At 36.1% G+C, this 16,954-nt stretch overlaps 2 protein-coding genes across 2 annotated transcripts; one reads left to right on the top strand and one right to left on the bottom strand.

Annotated features, from left to right (window-relative positions):
- Positions 1 to 1,244: 1,244 nt before the first annotated feature.
- LOC116111251 (aquaporin TIP1-3-like) lies at positions 1,245 to 2,548 on the bottom strand. The gene is made up of 3 exons (XM_031397445.1): positions 2,327 to 2,548; positions 1,972 to 2,222; positions 1,245 to 1,862 (listed from the first exon to the last, which is right to left on the bottom strand). Exons 1-3 carry the CDS (start codon positions 2,451 to 2,453, stop codon positions 1,488 to 1,490), a joined length of 753 nt encoding a protein of 250 aa, XP_031253305.1. The 5' UTR covers positions 2,454 to 2,548; the 3' UTR covers positions 1,245 to 1,487.
- A 9,409-nt stretch (positions 2,549 to 11,957) lies between these two features.
- LOC116111289 (very-long-chain (3R)-3-hydroxyacyl-CoA dehydratase 2-like) lies at positions 11,958 to 14,916 on the top strand. Its single transcript, XM_031397493.1, has 9 exons — positions 11,958 to 12,098; positions 12,189 to 12,274; positions 12,376 to 12,423; positions 12,527 to 12,615; positions 12,706 to 12,759; positions 13,327 to 13,394; positions 13,493 to 13,542; positions 13,700 to 13,797; positions 14,581 to 14,916. The coding sequence occupies exons 1-9, from the start codon at positions 12,040 to 12,042 to the stop codon at positions 14,683 to 14,685; spliced, it is 657 nt and encodes a 218-aa protein (XP_031253353.1). The 5' UTR covers positions 11,958 to 12,039; the 3' UTR covers positions 14,686 to 14,916.
- The last annotated feature ends 2,038 nt before the right edge of the window (positions 14,917 to 16,954 follow it).

The following is a 16,954-nucleotide window of genomic DNA, read 5'->3' as shown; positions in this document are numbered from 1 at the left end:
ATAGTCCTTGGAGCTTTTTATTCGGTTGAGTAGTTTTAGGAGTCTTATGAGATTAGTTGAAGTGCATGTAAACTGGTCTAGACACCACCAATCATTAAAAAAAAAAAAAAAAAAATATGAAAACTCGTCAAAGACCATTATAACTAAATTAAAGACATCAAAGGTGTATAATTAATAATTTAATATAAATAATTTAGCATTAATTAATTTTTCCCTTACAAAATTGGATTCTCAGCTAACTCCATGTTTTAAATACTATTTTAAAACCCGACCCGGCCTGGCCGGTTTAACAGGTTTAATTGGGACCTGAGAGCTTCACTGGGTCGGGTTAACATTTTCCCTATTCAGTCAAAACCTTAAATTTGAGATGATGATCGACAAACAATTGAAGGTAGAGATGTTGGGTTTTTGAAGAAAAAGTGTCGGTGAGTGCAATAATGGTGACGAAGTTGATTTCTGGTGAGTAAATTGATCGAAAATCAAAAAACCAACAACGGCGGCAACAACCGGCGATTGGCAAGGCTAACAGGGGTGGGGTGAGGTGCGTTTTGGTCAGGAGAAAGAGGGGAGTATCTTCAGGGTGATGGGGAGGGTTTTTGACGCTGACATCAGTGAGATCTGAACTGGAATGATGACGCCGACGTTGATGAGATTTGGCTTCGAATGATGACGCCGACATCTGAGAGATCTTCCATTTCTGCCAGATCTTGAGTAGATTTTCTAGAGAATGGGCTCAAGAGATGATTGAGATTGCATTTAAAGTGTCGCTGCCACCAACCAGTCGCCGACCTATTTATGTTTGGGGTGTGTTTGCTAAATTTCAAATTCATAGGGATTTATTATAATTTTTAGGAGTGTATTTGTTGAATTTTAAAAGTTTTGTCACCGGGTTTGAAACCCAGGATCCGATAACTTTGCCAGGTTCAACTCAGGTTGGTTATTAAAACATTGGTTTTAAACACCGATTGTTTGAGGAAGTTCCGGATCTCTGATTTGTAGCTAAAGGTTGGTTGGAGTGTCCTTTGGGCTGGACATTGGGTCTATTAGATGCTGATTTGTAGCACTAGATTCTGAACAACCTCCTTTCTAATCTTTATATTTATCATATTATTTTTTGCACTTTTAATTTTTAAATGGAGTGATTACGCACCAACATTTCACACTAATTGTGGTCCTTATTCCTTTAAACACCAGCTAATCTGTGGGTCTGGAGGAAATGGATTTAATAGTGTTGGCCTTCAATATTGAATGTAATGTGTGGCAGCTGCTGACGCTAATTATTTAAAGTAAAACCGTCATGTCTACCTAAAACATTACAAATTTAAGGAAGAAAAATATTGAACAAAAACAAGACTAGTTCACAGGATTAATTGGACAAATTAACAAAGCCTCACATACAAACAAACAGCAAACCACCAACAAATCGAAACCAAATAGATCCACCCCAACTTTCAACTCAATTTTTTGGCATGAAACAGACTCATTTCTTAAAAGTCTGTGCTTGGGAGAGGCTCATGTGTGCTTGGAGCAATGAAGAAGATGGAGTAGACGACGGCAGCAATGGCGGAACCGATGAATGGGCCGAGCCAGTACACCCAGTGGTTGTCCCATGTCCAGCTAACAACTGCTGGGCCGAAGGAAACGGCAGGGTTCATTGATGCACCATCAAAAGCACCACCGGCCAAGATGTTTGCGCCAACAATGAAACCAATTGCAATGGGTGCAATGATTCCAATGTTTCCCTTCTTTGGGTCGACGGCTGTGGCGTACACGGTGTACACCAAACCGAAGGTCATCACAATCTCAAAAACAAGTGCGTTCCATGCACTAACACCGGATGAAAGAGAGAAAGCAGACGTTGTCTGCAGGATATATCAAGTTTTAAACATTTTGAGTTCATGCATGCGTTAGCAAATGTGAATAATATAAACTTTTCAATAAAAAATATTCATTGTTAAATTAAGTACTAACCAGTCCACCGGTTGCGAACTTGAGAAGCAAGCAAGCAACGACGGATCCGAGGCACTGGGCAACCCAGTACACAACACTCCTGACAAGGGTAATGTGGCCACCAACGAAGGCACCGAATGTAACAGCGGGGTTCACATGTCCACCGGAAATGTTAGCACCAACTGCAACTGCCACGAACAGTGCAAAGGCATGAGCAACTGCAGCTGCTACTAGACCAGCAGGTGTTGTTGAGGCATCGTCAGTCAGCTTGTCTGTCAAAATATTTCTCATTTAATTAGTTGACAACGTCAAATTGTATATATAACATAACTAACATCTTAAACAAACAAAAGTGAAATTAAAGGAGGAGGCTTACTGAAGGCCATGCCGGATCCTTCACCGGCAAAAACGAAAATAAGCATTGAGATGAACTCAGCGAGACCCGCCCTGAGAGCATCGGGTTGGCCGAATTCGGCAGGCGTTCCAACTGCAAGTCCGGGCATTTTTGGGAAGGGAAAATTTGGTTTAAGCTTTGAGGTGTAGCGCTTAAAAAGCCAAAAATTGTGATTGCTGTTGTTGGTGTTCTGAGTTCAGTATAGTGGGTAGTTTATATATAGTGGAGTCGGAACCGGTTACTATCCGGTAACAGAGCGTATATATTTTATTAAACGAGAAAGAATAAGGGCAGCATTCACTGGCAGCCATCTGTAATTGTCCATGAAAAATATTAGGTGGGCCTCCCTTTCGTTCCCATCATGCCACGTGTATGGCTGATGTGACTAAGACCGGCCAATGGAGAATGGAGAAGCGTTGAACACCGACCAAATGGAGGTGTGCATGGGTCCTACAATGATTGCTGACCGACCATGTGATTGTTTATTGAGAGGTGACGTGGACCATCAGTGGTTAGTTATGCTGGCTTCATTATCATGCAGTAATCAAGTTTATTAAATTAAACTTGATTGGAATTAGTTTTTGTTTAGTGGGCGACCGTAAATAGTTGATGGCATCAGACTCACAGATGGGATGATGATGTAGCAAATTTAGCCGTCTGATTCGGAGGAGGGCCCATGAAGTGAATAAAAAGTCACTGCTTTGGAAGGCATGATGCTCCACGTCATGTTAGAGTAAGCTAATTTAAATGCTTGATTAAGTGTACATAATAAGAAAGAGTTGGTATTAAGTATAATGAGAGAAGAGGGGATCAGATTATAACAAGATCTAATTATAAGTATATTGGAACAACTAACAGTTAATTATGTCTTAAAGTGCAAGCAATAATACATACTGCATATCCAAAACACACAATTGTAACTTTTTTTTTTCTTTTGATGACCGAAGGTGTTCGAGTTAGTTTAAACATACCTTAATTAATCTCTTGAGATCCTAGAACTACAGATCGAATAAAAGTTTCAGTGACTATCTCTATTAGCAATCGATGAGGGACTCAAACTCAAAATATTTTGAATAATACATCTAAGAGTTTCTATCGAATTACTCGATCACCCAAAGATAGTTTATAACTCTGATTTTCGTCATCAGTAGAGTTTAGTAAATATTATTAGTCAAATTTTTTTTTTTTTTTTTTTTTTTTAAAGTTGTATAGATGTGTATACATAAATAAAACAATATTGATATTAAAATTTTCCGACTGTAATGTCTTCATCACCTAATAATTGATCATATTATGTCATGTCCTAGGATTCTAATTTTCTACATTTTCGGCCTTTTACATTGCTTATCTCACATCTTAAGCAGCTGACAGCATCAGTTACCCTTATTAATTCACTGTTTAATCCATTTTTATTTTTCATTTGATATTTATAATTAAAACTCACAATAATCTCACTTAATATATATATATATATATATATATATATATGCTCAATAAAATTGTACTTCATGGATTATTAAACAGTAAAGCTAAAACTTACCAAATCTAAGAAATTCCTTTCCTGATACTAAGTACTTTAGTGGACTTATATAAACAAACTTGTTTTCTATCTCTAATTTCATCTAAAAAAGTATAATTAAATTATAATTAGAACTAATCAATAAACGCTTTAATCAACTAAACCAAAATGATGTCAACGCAAGCTCACTCAAAATAAAAACCCAACACAAACAAAATTAAAACAAATAATATGGATGACATAAGGCAAATTTTTAATTGGTGTAGCTGCATTTTATATGATAAAACTGACAATAACATGTTCACTTTATGCTCTCTAATTACATAATTAAGCAACTACATTAAATGGATTAGATCAGAAGAAAAGCTCAAATGAGCTGTTAATGGTGATTGAAAATGAAGTAGGTAATGTGGGGAGATGGTGGACTTGGCATTTCTGATTGAAAATATATAAGCACAAGTGACTATCGAACCGACCTTGATGTAATTATAATAATATTAATAGTCATTCGTTTTTATCTTGTCCTGGAATATGCTTGATCAAGTGCCATTTTTTTAAATTTCATTGTCCGCCATCGCTTCTCACACCTTTTTTTAATCTTATCTGGTTTCCAATACTTTATATGAAACATTCAATGGCCGTCGACCAAAGTTTACTTCTATTTGTTGTTTATATTTTGGAAGAAGAATATGGCTACTACATATAGGCCTCTAATGGATCTAAATCCAACTCATTCATCCTAATTTGGCAAGATTTAGTTTATATAATTTAATTAATTATAAGTTTCTGCAGATACCAAAATTATCATAACCAACAGATAACAGGTAGTATTAAAGTATAAATAATCAGTTAAAAAGAGTCAGATTTGGGGAAACTTGAAGCTTTCATTTTGCTTTGTGAAATTTCTCTTCTTTGAACCAACTGACAACAGATAACAGCTTTGGACCTGAAATTATGGCGAGTCCATTGAATTTTGACGTATTCTACGGTTCATCAGGTTCTTCGTCGCCCTAGAATCAAGCACAGTGGTTATTCCTTCGGCTTCTTTAAATCTTCTCTGATTACAATCTTTTTCTCGTGCATGTAATCAAGTTTCAAGTTTTAAAGGATCTTGTATTGTAACATGAATATTATCATTAATGTTTAGTCAAAGTTTATTGTTTTTTCTTTACGTTATCCTAATGTTATCTAAAATACATGCAGAGACGTGAGCGCACGACGTTCGGATGCTTTTTCTTTAGACCTTTTGGGTTTGAAATTGAGGCCACATATTAGACTGTCAGCCCAACTTCTTTTTGGAACCCATGTTCATGCAGCGATTTTGGGTTTGTACATAATGGGCTCCTAGACTCATTTAATCAAATTGAGCTGAGATACAGCTTCAAAAAACAAGAATTAGAGAGGTATTTTAAAGGTTCTGCAATTTTAAAAATTTAAGAAAGTTTAATTGTATTAATTGATTATGATTTTATTCCCTTTTTTAGATAATATTTCATTATTTTGTTAATGAAGTATCCAGTAAAATTTAAATTCCAATATTATTTAGTATTCCTTTAAAGTTTAGATAGGAAGAAGATGAGAGGGTTTTGGTAATATCATTTAAATTGGGGCTAAATTAAAAGCGTTGATGGGGCTTAAATAATACTACTCTCAATTTTTATTTTTATTTTACCGGGGTTGTTTGGGTCAGCTTGTGCACACCTCAACTAATCCCCCGAAGCCTTGAAGTTAATGACCGCGTAATCCTTCAGCAGTCATCCATCTTAGTAACCAAGTGTGATCGAACTCAAAACTTTTTGAGTAATATATTCAAGTAAGGTTTTAAAACCCGGACCGGCCTAGTCGGTTTAACCGGTTGGACCAAGACCTGGGGTCTTCTCCGAGTCGGGTTACCCTTTCAACTGTTTCAAGTTTGAAATGGAAAAGGTTGGCGCAACGAATTTAATGGGTTGAACTACTTCTGTGTGGTCAAGTGATTCAATAAGGATTATTGGATGTATTATTCAAGAGGTTATAAGTTTGAGTTTTTCCTCGGTTGTTAATAGGGGTAACCACTGGAGCTCTTATCCGATCGGTAGTTTCAATCCCAAGAGACTAGTTGAGGTGCATGTAAATTGGCCTAGACACTTCAAATAATAAAAAAAAAAAAAAATTAATGGATTGTAAAGATATATATATAATGTTATTTAATGCATAAATTCTAGAAGAATGAATGACGAAATTAGTAGTCAATTTAGTTTCTTCTTTTGGTACACTAATAAATACAGTAATGATAAATCCTAATCGATTGATCTTTTAATGAGATTTACCCTCTAGTGACCGGCATTTACCCCTAGTGACCGGCCCTTCACTGGAAATGGAAATTAATTTCCGTTTACCACGCGGAGATGGAGTCATGCGCGGAATCAACTCCCAATCCCATGACTAATCTCTTCTTATAATTAATTAATGTTTTCATACGCCACCACAATGTTATTCACACTGTGTTAACCGTTTCACATCTATAAAATATTAATTCCATAAATTGCTACATCACTAAATGCATTCACAAATTCTCATTGAAGTCGGGTCGACTCGATTGCAACAGTATCAAATTCGAGTTTGAATTCAAACTTGATCGAGCGAGCCTAAGGAATTAAGTTCGAACTAGAACTTGGCACCTGAAATTAGAATTCGAGTTCGAATTCAAATTCATAGAATTGAGTTTAATCAAGCTTTTCAAACTTTTCGAGCTTAATTGAGCTTTTCGAGTCAAGTTGTATCGTGATCAAACTCGACTCGAATACTTATTCGAGTTACTCGAACTCGACTCGTTTTTCACTCCTAGGAAGGATAAATTCATTATTAACAGCAATGATAGTTTGGACTTGTGCAAAAAAGAAAATCTTCCGTCATTTGAGTCTCCTTTACAATTTCATTTGCTTTTTATAGACTACTTTTTTATGTAGAGATACCATAAACTCTTTCACATATAAGTTAAACTTAAAAAGCAGGAGACAATACCAAGCTTCATTATTTCTTTATATTCTTTGCCGCACTTACACCTACTTAACACCAAACCATTATTGTAGATTAGCCTTAATGCTTTTTTGTTAAGTGTTTTTCCAACAAAAAGAAACTCATTATGTACTCCCTTCAAACTTTTGACTAACTTTAATTCTATATTAGCCTCGAGCTCAGTCAAACCAAATACCAACCCTTTTTATATGCTTAGTCAAATCTGTATTGAAAATGGAAGCTCCATTTCTGTAGCCAATGTGGACTGTTTGANTGTCTTTCTCTTAGTTAGTTGGAGGTTAACATCCTTTACTATGGAGGGATAATCTGTAAACTTCAAGAGGATGGGAGGATCCCTCCCATAGAGGGCTTTGAATAGGGTTATTTGAGTGGAGCTATGATAGGTCGTGTTGTACCAAATGTTTTCCCAGGATAGCCAATGTGGCCACTGCCAGGGTTGGGAGCTATAGAAACAATGAAGGTAAGCTTCGAGGCAGCGGTTAACCATTTCGGTTTGGCCATCCGCTTGTGGGTAATAGGCAAAACTAAATTTCAGATTAGTCCCAATTGCCTTGAATATCTCCAGCCAGAATTGACTCATGAACACCTTGTCACTATCGGAAACAATGGAGCTTGGGAACCCATGAAGCTTGACAATTTCCCTGATAAAGAGGAATGCAACTTCCTTAACATTATAGGGGTGGCCAAGGCTGATGAAGTGGTTGTATTTGGTTAGGCGATCAACCACCACAAGTATAGTATCCACCCTTTTTTATCTTGGTAAACCCTCCAACAAAATCCATGGAGATATCCTTGAAGACCTAGATTGGAATGGGCAATGGCTGAAGAAGGCTAACTGGCTTCAAGGATGAGTGTTTGTTGAGTTGACATATGGTACATGTCTTAACAGACTCTTGGACATCTTTCCTAATTCCTTCTTAGAACATGACATTGGACACCCTTTTAAATGTCTGAAAAAAACTTGAATGTCCCCCGTTGGGACTGTAGTTGAACTTCTCCAACAATCTTGGAATAAACTTGGAACCTTTAAGAAGCACCAGCCTGTTTTTGTAAATGAGGCAACCCTTGTAAAGTTTGTGATAAGGTTTGCTAGATGAATAAAAAAAGAGGTCCTGGATAATTACCTGAAGTTTGGGATCGTATTATGCCTTTGATACAAGGTCTTTGTATTCTGAAAACTAAACTACTGATAAGGCAACAAACACACCCCCTTCTTCCCTTTGAGATAGAGCATCTACCACCCGATTAGTAGCCCCAAGGTAGTATTGAATCTCAAAAGTGAAACTCATGAGTTTGGAGATTCACTTATGTTGTTCTGGGGTTTTAACTCTTTGATCTATTAAAAATTGTAGACTGCGTTGGTTAGTCTTGATGATGAATTTTCTGTCAATGAGAGAATGTTTCCACTTGTGCACTGCAAAGACTATAGCCATTAGTTCCCTCTCATACACTAATTTTAGTTTGGATTGAGAAGAAAATACCTTGCTGAGGAACACCACAGGTCTGCCTTTTTGTGCCAAGACAACCCCAATAGCCAAACTAGAAGTGTCAAATTGAATCTCAAAAGGAAGGGAAAAATCTGGTACAACAAAGACAGGGATAGTGGACATCGTTGTTTTGAGCTTCTCGAAGGCTTCCTAAGCTTCTGCATTCCAACTAAAATAGTCCTTCTTAAGTAATTGGGTTAAGAGTTTGGCAATGACCCCATATCCTTTCACAAACCTCTTGTAATAACTTGTTAATCTCAGAAATCCCCTTAGGCTCTTTACATTCTTCGGGTTGGCCAAGATGTCATGGACTTGATTTTACGTGGATCTACCCTACCCCTTTTTCCGACAGCAAATGCCCCAAGTACTCCAGTTTTCTTTGTGCAAAAGAACACTTCTTTTATTTAAAAACAACTCATTATCTCTCAGAATCTAGAAGGCATGTTTCAAGTGTCAAAGGTGAGTGTGGAGGTCTGGGCTATAGATAAGGATATTGTCGAAGAAAACCAAGATGAATTTCCTCAAGATAGGTCTAAAAATGGAGTTCATTAATGCTTGAAAGGTTGAAGGTGCATTGGTAAGGCCAAATGGCATGACCAGGAACTCATAATGTCCCTCACGACTTCTAAAGGCTGTCTTTGGAACATTTACTTCCCTCACTCGAATCTGGTCATGCCCCGATTTAAGGTCCAGTTTAATAAATATCGTACCTCCTGCCAATTCATCTAATAATTTCTCAATTGTGGGGATGGGAATTTACCAGGTATAATAAGGTTATTTAGGGCATGGTAGTCCACAAAAAAAGGCCAACTACCATCCTTCTTTTTAACTAATAGGATAGGACTAGCATAGGGGATGGTATTGGGTTGTATTATTCCTGCCACTAACATCTCACATACCAGTTTTTCAATCTGATTCTTTTGGAAGTATGGGTATTTGTAACATATGATGTTTGGGGGTCTGGATCCTGGTTGAAGTTCTATGGCATGGTCATGGGTTTTATGGGGAGGTAATTTGGTGGTTTGGTCAAATAGTTAGTTGTATTCTTTTATCACTCTAGTCACACTAGGATCTATCTTCTCCAATCCCGGTTCCTCCTTAAGCCCTATGGAGCCAAATTCCAATACATAACCAGTTCCCGTAGCTTATAAGGATCTGAGCATTGCCTTTAGAGATACTGATGCCTTCACCAAGGATGGGTCCCCTTTCAAAACTACCCTTGTCCCCTCATAATTGAATTACATGGTCAACCTCCTCCAATTTAAGCACACATCTCCTAGGGTACTTAGCCATGTTATTCCTAACACCATATTTGCCCCACCTAGCTCAAAAGGGAAGAAATCTTGTTGAATTTCAATCCCTTGCAATTCTAATTGAACTACTCTGCAAATACCCTCATCCCGAATTGTACACCCATTTCCCACCATTACCCCGAAGGCTTTCCTCTTATCCATCGTCATCCCCAACTTCTGAACTATCTCGTAGGAGATGAAATTATGGGATGCCTCACTGTCAACCAACACAAGCACAGTCACATCCCCAATTTGACCCTTAAGTTTTAGAGTCTTTTCAGATGATATACCCACAATGGAATTCATCGAAAGAGCTAGAGGGGTACCTTCACTGTTGGGCTCTTCGTCGGCTACAGCCTCTGGCTCTGGTTATTCTGATTTTTCGTCGTCCATGATCAGCAACACTTGTAGGGATTTGTTTTTACATTTATGATTCGGTCTAAACTTCTCATCACAGCGATAACACAACCCCTGTTTGCGTTTGTATTGAATCTCGGCATCTGATAGTCGTCAAAAATTGTCTCCATGATAATTGGTTGTTGTTGTCTCCACCGATCACTTTTTGCGATCGAAACTTTTGTTAAGTGTTGATAAGCTTTGCCCTAAATCTGCGGGGCGTGAATTGGTTGTTCCCCAATTTAGGCATGGGTTTTCCAATATTGAGCCGACCCCATAGTATTGGTGTATTCTTCAGAATTGGACCTTATTTCCTCTAGGCTTTTTTTTCTCTAAAACCCAGAGTCTCTCTTCCACCTTGTAGGCTTGATCCATTAACCTAAAAGGCAAATTGGGCTAGACCAACCGTAAATCAGCACTCACCTCCTCCTTCAACCAATTTAGGAACACTCCCATTAGGAGATCTTCTCCTAGCTCCCGCAGAGGCACTGCCATCGTTTCAAATTGCTCCATGTACTCTGTCATAGTCCCTTCCTACTTTATGGCAACAAGAGCTTTGTAGGTTGATCCCCTGAATGACGGCCTAAACCAATTGATCAGCGTCGATTCGTCGATTTGAACGTCCCCCAGGATAGGATTGGCAATCTCGATTCTACCTATTGATACCAGTGGAGAGCCCTCCCTTCCATACACACCACCGTTGCTTCCACCTTCTCCTCCTCTTCAAATCAGTTGATTTGGAAATATCTTTCAGCTCAAAAAGTCCATCCAAAAGGATCCTCACCATTGAAAACTAGTAGCTCCAGTTTCTTGTACTTCCTGTCTTCTCTCCCGTCATCTCTTTCCTTCGTTCGATTAAAGACCCCTCTCTCTTCACTATTAGAGTTTTTTGTCATGTCTATCTTCTTCTTCTCTCGATTCTGAGTATCTTCTTTCTCATCCCTTATTCTCATCCATTCTCATAGCTCAAGGAGATAGTCCTTGAGGTTTCCCACATCTGTCTTGAGACTATCCAGATCTTCTCTCACACTTCCCATTTCCTTCTCCACCCCTTCCATTATGTTTTCCATTTTTTACTTAACCATACCCAAAAAAAAAAAAAATCCAGGCAGGCTCTGATACTAATTGATATGCCCACCTGCTACAACAAACCAATTCCAACACAAATTGCAAGTACAAAAGATAAAGAGAGAACAAACAATTCAATGAATATACTAAGTATTGTATTAAGTAAAAGAATGGAACCAAAGAATAAAGTAAAAAGCAACAATTGTAACTAGATAAAATCGTAACAGTTCGAGAAGGTAGGTGCCTCCACTATTAATTCCCTTAAAATTTTGCTTAACCCTCCCCAAGACTAATCCCTTCAATTTATACTAAGTATCTCACAAAATACCCTTGCTCACACACTCCTCACACCCTTCCTATTATTCAGACACGTAGATAAGATTCCCCTAACTAACTCTTCTTCACTCTCTGCCCTTAGTGTCCCTTTTTCCCCTTCAATTTGTAAACCTTATGTATGGGAGGCCTATCATTACCATTTGGTGGTTATATAGGCATAGGATTCGGAGAGTTAGTTAGTAATTATAATCCCCAATTTTTGGCAAAATTAATTAATTTCATAAAATAAACACACTAACTCATATAAATAACCCTATGTCCCTATATATAAATAGATGATAAATCACAGCATCTTTATAACAAATAAACTGACCTAAGATGAACATCAACATATATTTTCATTCTCTCATTTTGGCTCTTACTCATAAAAAAAACCCCATATTTAAAATTCATCAAACATTTTTCAGTCATAAAAGTTTCGGGCTTCTGGGGCCATTCCTAATAAAACAGGAGACCAACCATCCAACCACCATCCCAGCCCACATCGCTTTCTCTGTTAATTGTCTAGATCCAACTTCAAAGATAAAGCACGCTGAATGCTGATTTTGTCCACACTGTTGCTCAATACCAGCCACAACAATGTATCTACTTTCCAGGCTCTATCTCTTCACTTACAATTCTCTTCAGGCCCTTGGCTGGTCAGAATCTTCTTTCACTTCTCCGTCATTATGTTGTTTTCTATGTTTTTCTGTGAATTTATGTATTTTCTTTTTCTATTTGTGTGGCAGGGCAGTTTCTCTGTTTAGTATCTTGTCCAACATTTTATCAACCAAGTCTATTCATGTAGCTTACGATTCTGCTGGACAACTAATCTGTCAGTCTTTGTTTAACTTTTGTAGTCCATTTTATCTTTCTTTTTTGTTTTAATGAAAAAAATGGGGGAACAAAGTTAATAGTTTTGTTTTTGTTCTGAAGGGTTGCTACAAACTTGTTCATTCTTGGAAGTTATACACGGAGCTATAGGTAACTGAATAAATACTTTCTGGAAGATTTGAGAATTTTTGTGTTTGTTATGGCAGTGTGATTTGGTATTTTGTTTTAACATTAACCCTTTGTGAATTTTAAGGTATTGTTCCAAGTGGAGTGTTGTTTCCTTTTCTGCAATGGGGTGGAAGGACTCTTTTCTTTCTATCAATTGTTCGAACTATTGATGAGGTTTTTATGGCTTTCCTCTTTTATGCTCGTTCAATTTGCAATTTATCTCCCTATTGAAATAATGATTTCTCCTCGTTTAAATTTTTGTAGGTACAGGAGTTGCCTTCAGTTTTCATAACTTTTGTTGCTTGGAGTGTCAGTGAGGTGAGTGAATCGAGTAGTTATCTACAAATTGTATGCTTTCTCTTCTAAAGGCTAGGTATGTTGGCTTGTAATTGTGATGAATTTTGGATAATTTTATATGAGGACTTTATAATGAAGCAAGTGTGACACTTCATAACTGGAGTCTAATATTTGAAAGCATTATTATAAAATTACTTCATGTTCTGATGATATACTTGGTGCTTAAGCTCATTTTGTGGGAAAAATTATCTCGTTTAATATGTTCACATGAAATTAGGTGGAAATCATCTCTATCACTACTTTCTGGCATGCATCAAGATAGTTTCCACAAGTAAATTCTATTGCATCACTCTCCTACTTACTTTTTCATGTTTGTTTGAGTTGTTAGCCGTTTTGCTCTACTCTCTTTCTACAGAACACGATACATTTTTTGATATCTGTTACATAGCTTGATCTTTTCTATGCATTCCATAACATTTGCAAGTGGTTGATATGTATCTCTTATTAATGATATATATTTCCCGTTCTATTTCTGATACAGCTTCATGAGCCTTAGTGTCAGTATACATGATCAACTTCTTGTTGCAGGTAATTAGGTATCCGTTTTATGCTTTAAACAGCATTGGAACTTGTCCATCATGGATCACATACCTCAGGTTTTATGTCTTCCACACAGTCACCTGCACACAACTCAAACTGTAGCAAGTAGAAGCTTATGTAACTCATAGTTTTGTTACTTTTTCCTGATTCTTAGGTACACTGCATTCATTGTGCTGTACCCTATAGGACTTTTTCCTGGTGAAAGTGAGTCCATGAATTTCTATTGCTCTCACTTTTAATCAAAGTTAACGATTGAAATAGTTATTCAACAAATATCATTAATCAAGCTTTTGCCTTTATTTAATTTATTGTCATTTTTATGTCTATTTGTTTTATTAATTGTTTGTCACACTTATTGCAGTGTGGCTCATGTATGAAGCACTTCCATATGTAAAGAAGAAAAATCTCTATGCAGATTTCTTTGATGTGCTTCCCTTCAGCTATTACAATTTTCTCAGGGTATGTTTGTTGTTTAATTTGTGTTTAGGAGGAAAACTTAATTTTACACGGATGAGGAAGTTTATTTTTCTTTTGACGCATAGTAATTCTTTGGCATCAAAAGCACTCAATTGGGGGTATGAAATATTACTCATCTTGGAACAATTTGAACGATGTAATATTTAATTTGGGACTCCACTTATGAATGGTAATTTTATGGCTACTTTAATGATTGTTAAAATATCCGGGATTGGATGCTCACCTGTATACTGGATAGGTTGTACTTAATAGATTATCTTGCTTTGGTTAAGTTTGATGGTATAATATGGCTTCTTATGCTTTGATTGGAACCCACCATTAGCTCAAACCTTTGAGTTAGATTATCTAGCATGATATTATAACAAATTATTTTGTCCTAAAATAGGCAAATGATTGATTGATGCTTGAAATTGTAACGGTTTTTAGCTGTGGAAATTTTATTATCTTTCAACATAAGCCCCAGATTTGGAAAAATCCAGAATCCAAAATGATGGCTTAGATGTCCAGTAACAGGTATAAGACTTTCAAGGGCCAACTTATAATAGGGGGCCCTGTTTCAGTACTCATTTAAGAGTATATAGTTATGTCCAACCAGGATTATAAGGAGCTAATGTTTACCATTTTTTTCTAAACTTTACAACAGATACAATTTGCTAGATGATAATAACACTTAAACTTTTCTTTCTGAATTTTTTTCTTTGCTTTTAGTGCTATTAACTTTTCCCTTAGTATGTTCTAGCTAATGACATTAATTTCTTGGGTCAGGTTATGCTTTTGTGTTACCCATTCCTCTGGTTGAAGCTTTACCTGCATTTGTTTAAGCAGCGGGGTTCAAAACTGGGTAAACATCACAAGAAGAAGAAACAGTGAGGATTAAAGCTCTCCAGTTATATGAACCAATTGATTGTTAGTATCTGGCAAACCTAGAACAGTAACTCAAGAAAGATGTTTAGTTCCAACCGGGGGAAAGAAAAAAGATTCGAAACGGATATTGCCTACCATGTACATTGAGAACACTAATATATTTGACATGTATCTTTTTTCTTGTGCCAGTAAAGCAATATTGCCCACTTTTTATATTAGATGCTTGATAAGTGATAAGCATCGTTTTGCAACAGTATTATGTTTGATTTTAATTACTTCAGAAACTAGAATGGTTTTAGTGCTTTAATAAATTAGAGCCTGGTAATATCATTATATCCTGCAATTCTGATTAATGTTGGCAGGAGTATGAATATAATTTATTTATTTAAAACGAAAACCTCAATCAGAACCCCTGTAAATTCTGTTTAAAACTCTGGCTTATCGGCAAGTGCAGGGTTTCAACTAGTATTGGCCAAATGAGCTTCAAATAACATGAACCTTAGTNAATTAATTGATCTAATGATCAGTATTGAAAAGTAGTACATGCATGTTCATGAGACAAGATTTATGTAAGATTAATTTCATGGAAATAAAATATAAGGATGGGGAATAATAAATTGTGAAGAGTGCCGAAGCCGCTTGTCGGATAGATAAGGAAGGAAAAAGAAATAAAATAAAGAGGTTTGTGCCTTTGTAGAGTATAATTCCTCACCCATGTTCATTGTCTCTATCAGAACGAGGTTTTCAGGTTGGTTTTCTGGTTTTATGATATATAAAATAATTTAATGTACGTGGATTATATAAGTAAAGAGATGATGATGAGGTATAGGATTCTGTTCAAACCAATTATCATATATGAATATTTGTTGTGACATAAGGGCTTCACTATTCAGCCATGTGAAAATGGAAAATTAAATTAATTCATCGTTTTGTCCTTTTGATGAGGTTTTTAATATTAAGAATTTTTAAAAAAATATACATATTCCACGAATTTTTGGAATACTTTTCAAATTTAGATTTTTTATTTTGAAATTAAATAATAAAAATAAGAGTTAATGACCTTTTCACACCCAAATAATGGTTTAATGATATTTTTCCACCCACAACTTTTAAAATACCATTTTACTATCCAAATTTATATACCGTTGGCAAATAGAAAGCAAACTCGGTCCAGACTGTTATGGTTTTTGAAGAGGAGAGACGATGAGTCTTTTGATGGTGAAAGGTTGGATTTTGGTGGTTGGGATTAGTCATAATTTGATTTAAGAGGAAGGGTTGCGCAAACCCTAATTGCTTGATTGCCAACGACTGACGAGGTCGATGAGAGTAGGGTTTGAGTGGTTTTGGTGAATGATGATCGGGGAAGAGAATAGTTGTGGTGGTGTGAGGTCACAAGATGTCGAAATCGAAAACGGAATATAAATTTGGGTAGTAAAATGATATTATAAAAGTTTGTGGGTGGGTAAGTGTCATTAAGCTATTATTTGTGTGGGAAAAAGTTGTTTACTCTAAAAATAAACAAGAAAACTTCATAATCACATAAAAATGTATTGGATAATATCATAACAGAAGTTTTATTTTGGAAGGAAAGAAAAATATATGAGGATTAGAATGAGAAATAAATTTTCACCCTGATTTAAGCCTAGTCAATTGGCATTATCCAATGCTTAATTCTCTCACCCACCATAAAATCGGTGATGGTTTAGAAATCTTCAACCTTTTTTTCATGTTGAAATTGCAAATACTATATATAATTCTGCTTTTCCCAAACGTATAGATTTAGAAACACAAGAAACTGTAGAAAACATTGTATGTATACATGAAACATAAAAGTTATCACTTCGTTTTTAATATAATAGTAGGGGTTGTACAATAAAATTATGCTATATAAAGGATGGGTAAATAGGCTATAAGGCCATGAAATAAAACAATAGAGTATAGAAAAAAAGGGACAACATATTGAATATTGAATATATAAATAGAATAAGAATATAAACTACATAATAAGTCAACTATTATATGGTTGATTTCAGTTTCATCGGGCAGTTCATTATAAGGCAATCTAGGACATCCCTAGGGAGATAATATAAGAAAATGGGGTCCGTCCATCTTTCATATAAAAGAATAATTCCAAACTCAAAATTTTATAATTTTTTAGAGCTTCTTTGTCTCTTCTTTCAACACTTTCATGTTCTTTGTTCTTATGGAGGCAACTCACATGGACTTGCCAACATGTTTGTAAGGTGAGGCAACGGGATTTTTCTATTAAAAAAAA

This window comes from Pistacia vera, unplaced genomic scaffold (genome assembly GCF_008641045.1).
Source record: "Pistacia vera cultivar Batoury unplaced genomic scaffold, PisVer_v2 Contig1189, whole genome shotgun sequence".
In the NCBI taxonomy this organism is placed as follows: domain Eukaryota; kingdom Viridiplantae; phylum Streptophyta; class Magnoliopsida; order Sapindales; family Anacardiaceae; genus Pistacia; species Pistacia vera.
Note: the sequence above shows the minus strand (reverse complement) of the source record. Positions and strands in the feature narration are given on the sequence as shown.

Bases quoted from the DNA above. Each gene is read 5' to 3' on its own strand.
- LOC116111251 (XM_031397445.1), bottom strand. From the start codon at position 2,453: ATGCCCGGACTTGCAGTTGGAACGCCTGCCGAATTCGGCCAACCCGAT. The intron at 2,223-2,326 runs GTAAGCCTCCTC...ATATTTTGACAG, and splicing joins AGGATCCGGCATGGCCTTCA to ACAAGCTGACTGACGATGCC. The intron at 1,863-1,971 runs GTTAGTACTTAA...TATATCCTGCAG, and splicing joins AGTTCGCAACCGGTGGACTG to ACAACGTCTGCTTTCTCTCT.
- LOC116111289 (XM_031397493.1), top strand. From the start codon at position 12,040: ATGTATCTACTTTCCAGGCTCTATCTCTTCACTTACAATTCTCTTCAG. The intron at 12,099-12,188 runs GTCAGAATCTTC...TTTGTGTGGCAG, and splicing joins TCTCTTCAGGCCCTTGGCTG to GGCAGTTTCTCTGTTTAGTA. The intron at 12,424-12,526 runs GTAACTGAATAA...GTGAATTTTAAG, and splicing joins AGTTATACACGGAGCTATAG to GTATTGTTCCAAGTGGAGTG.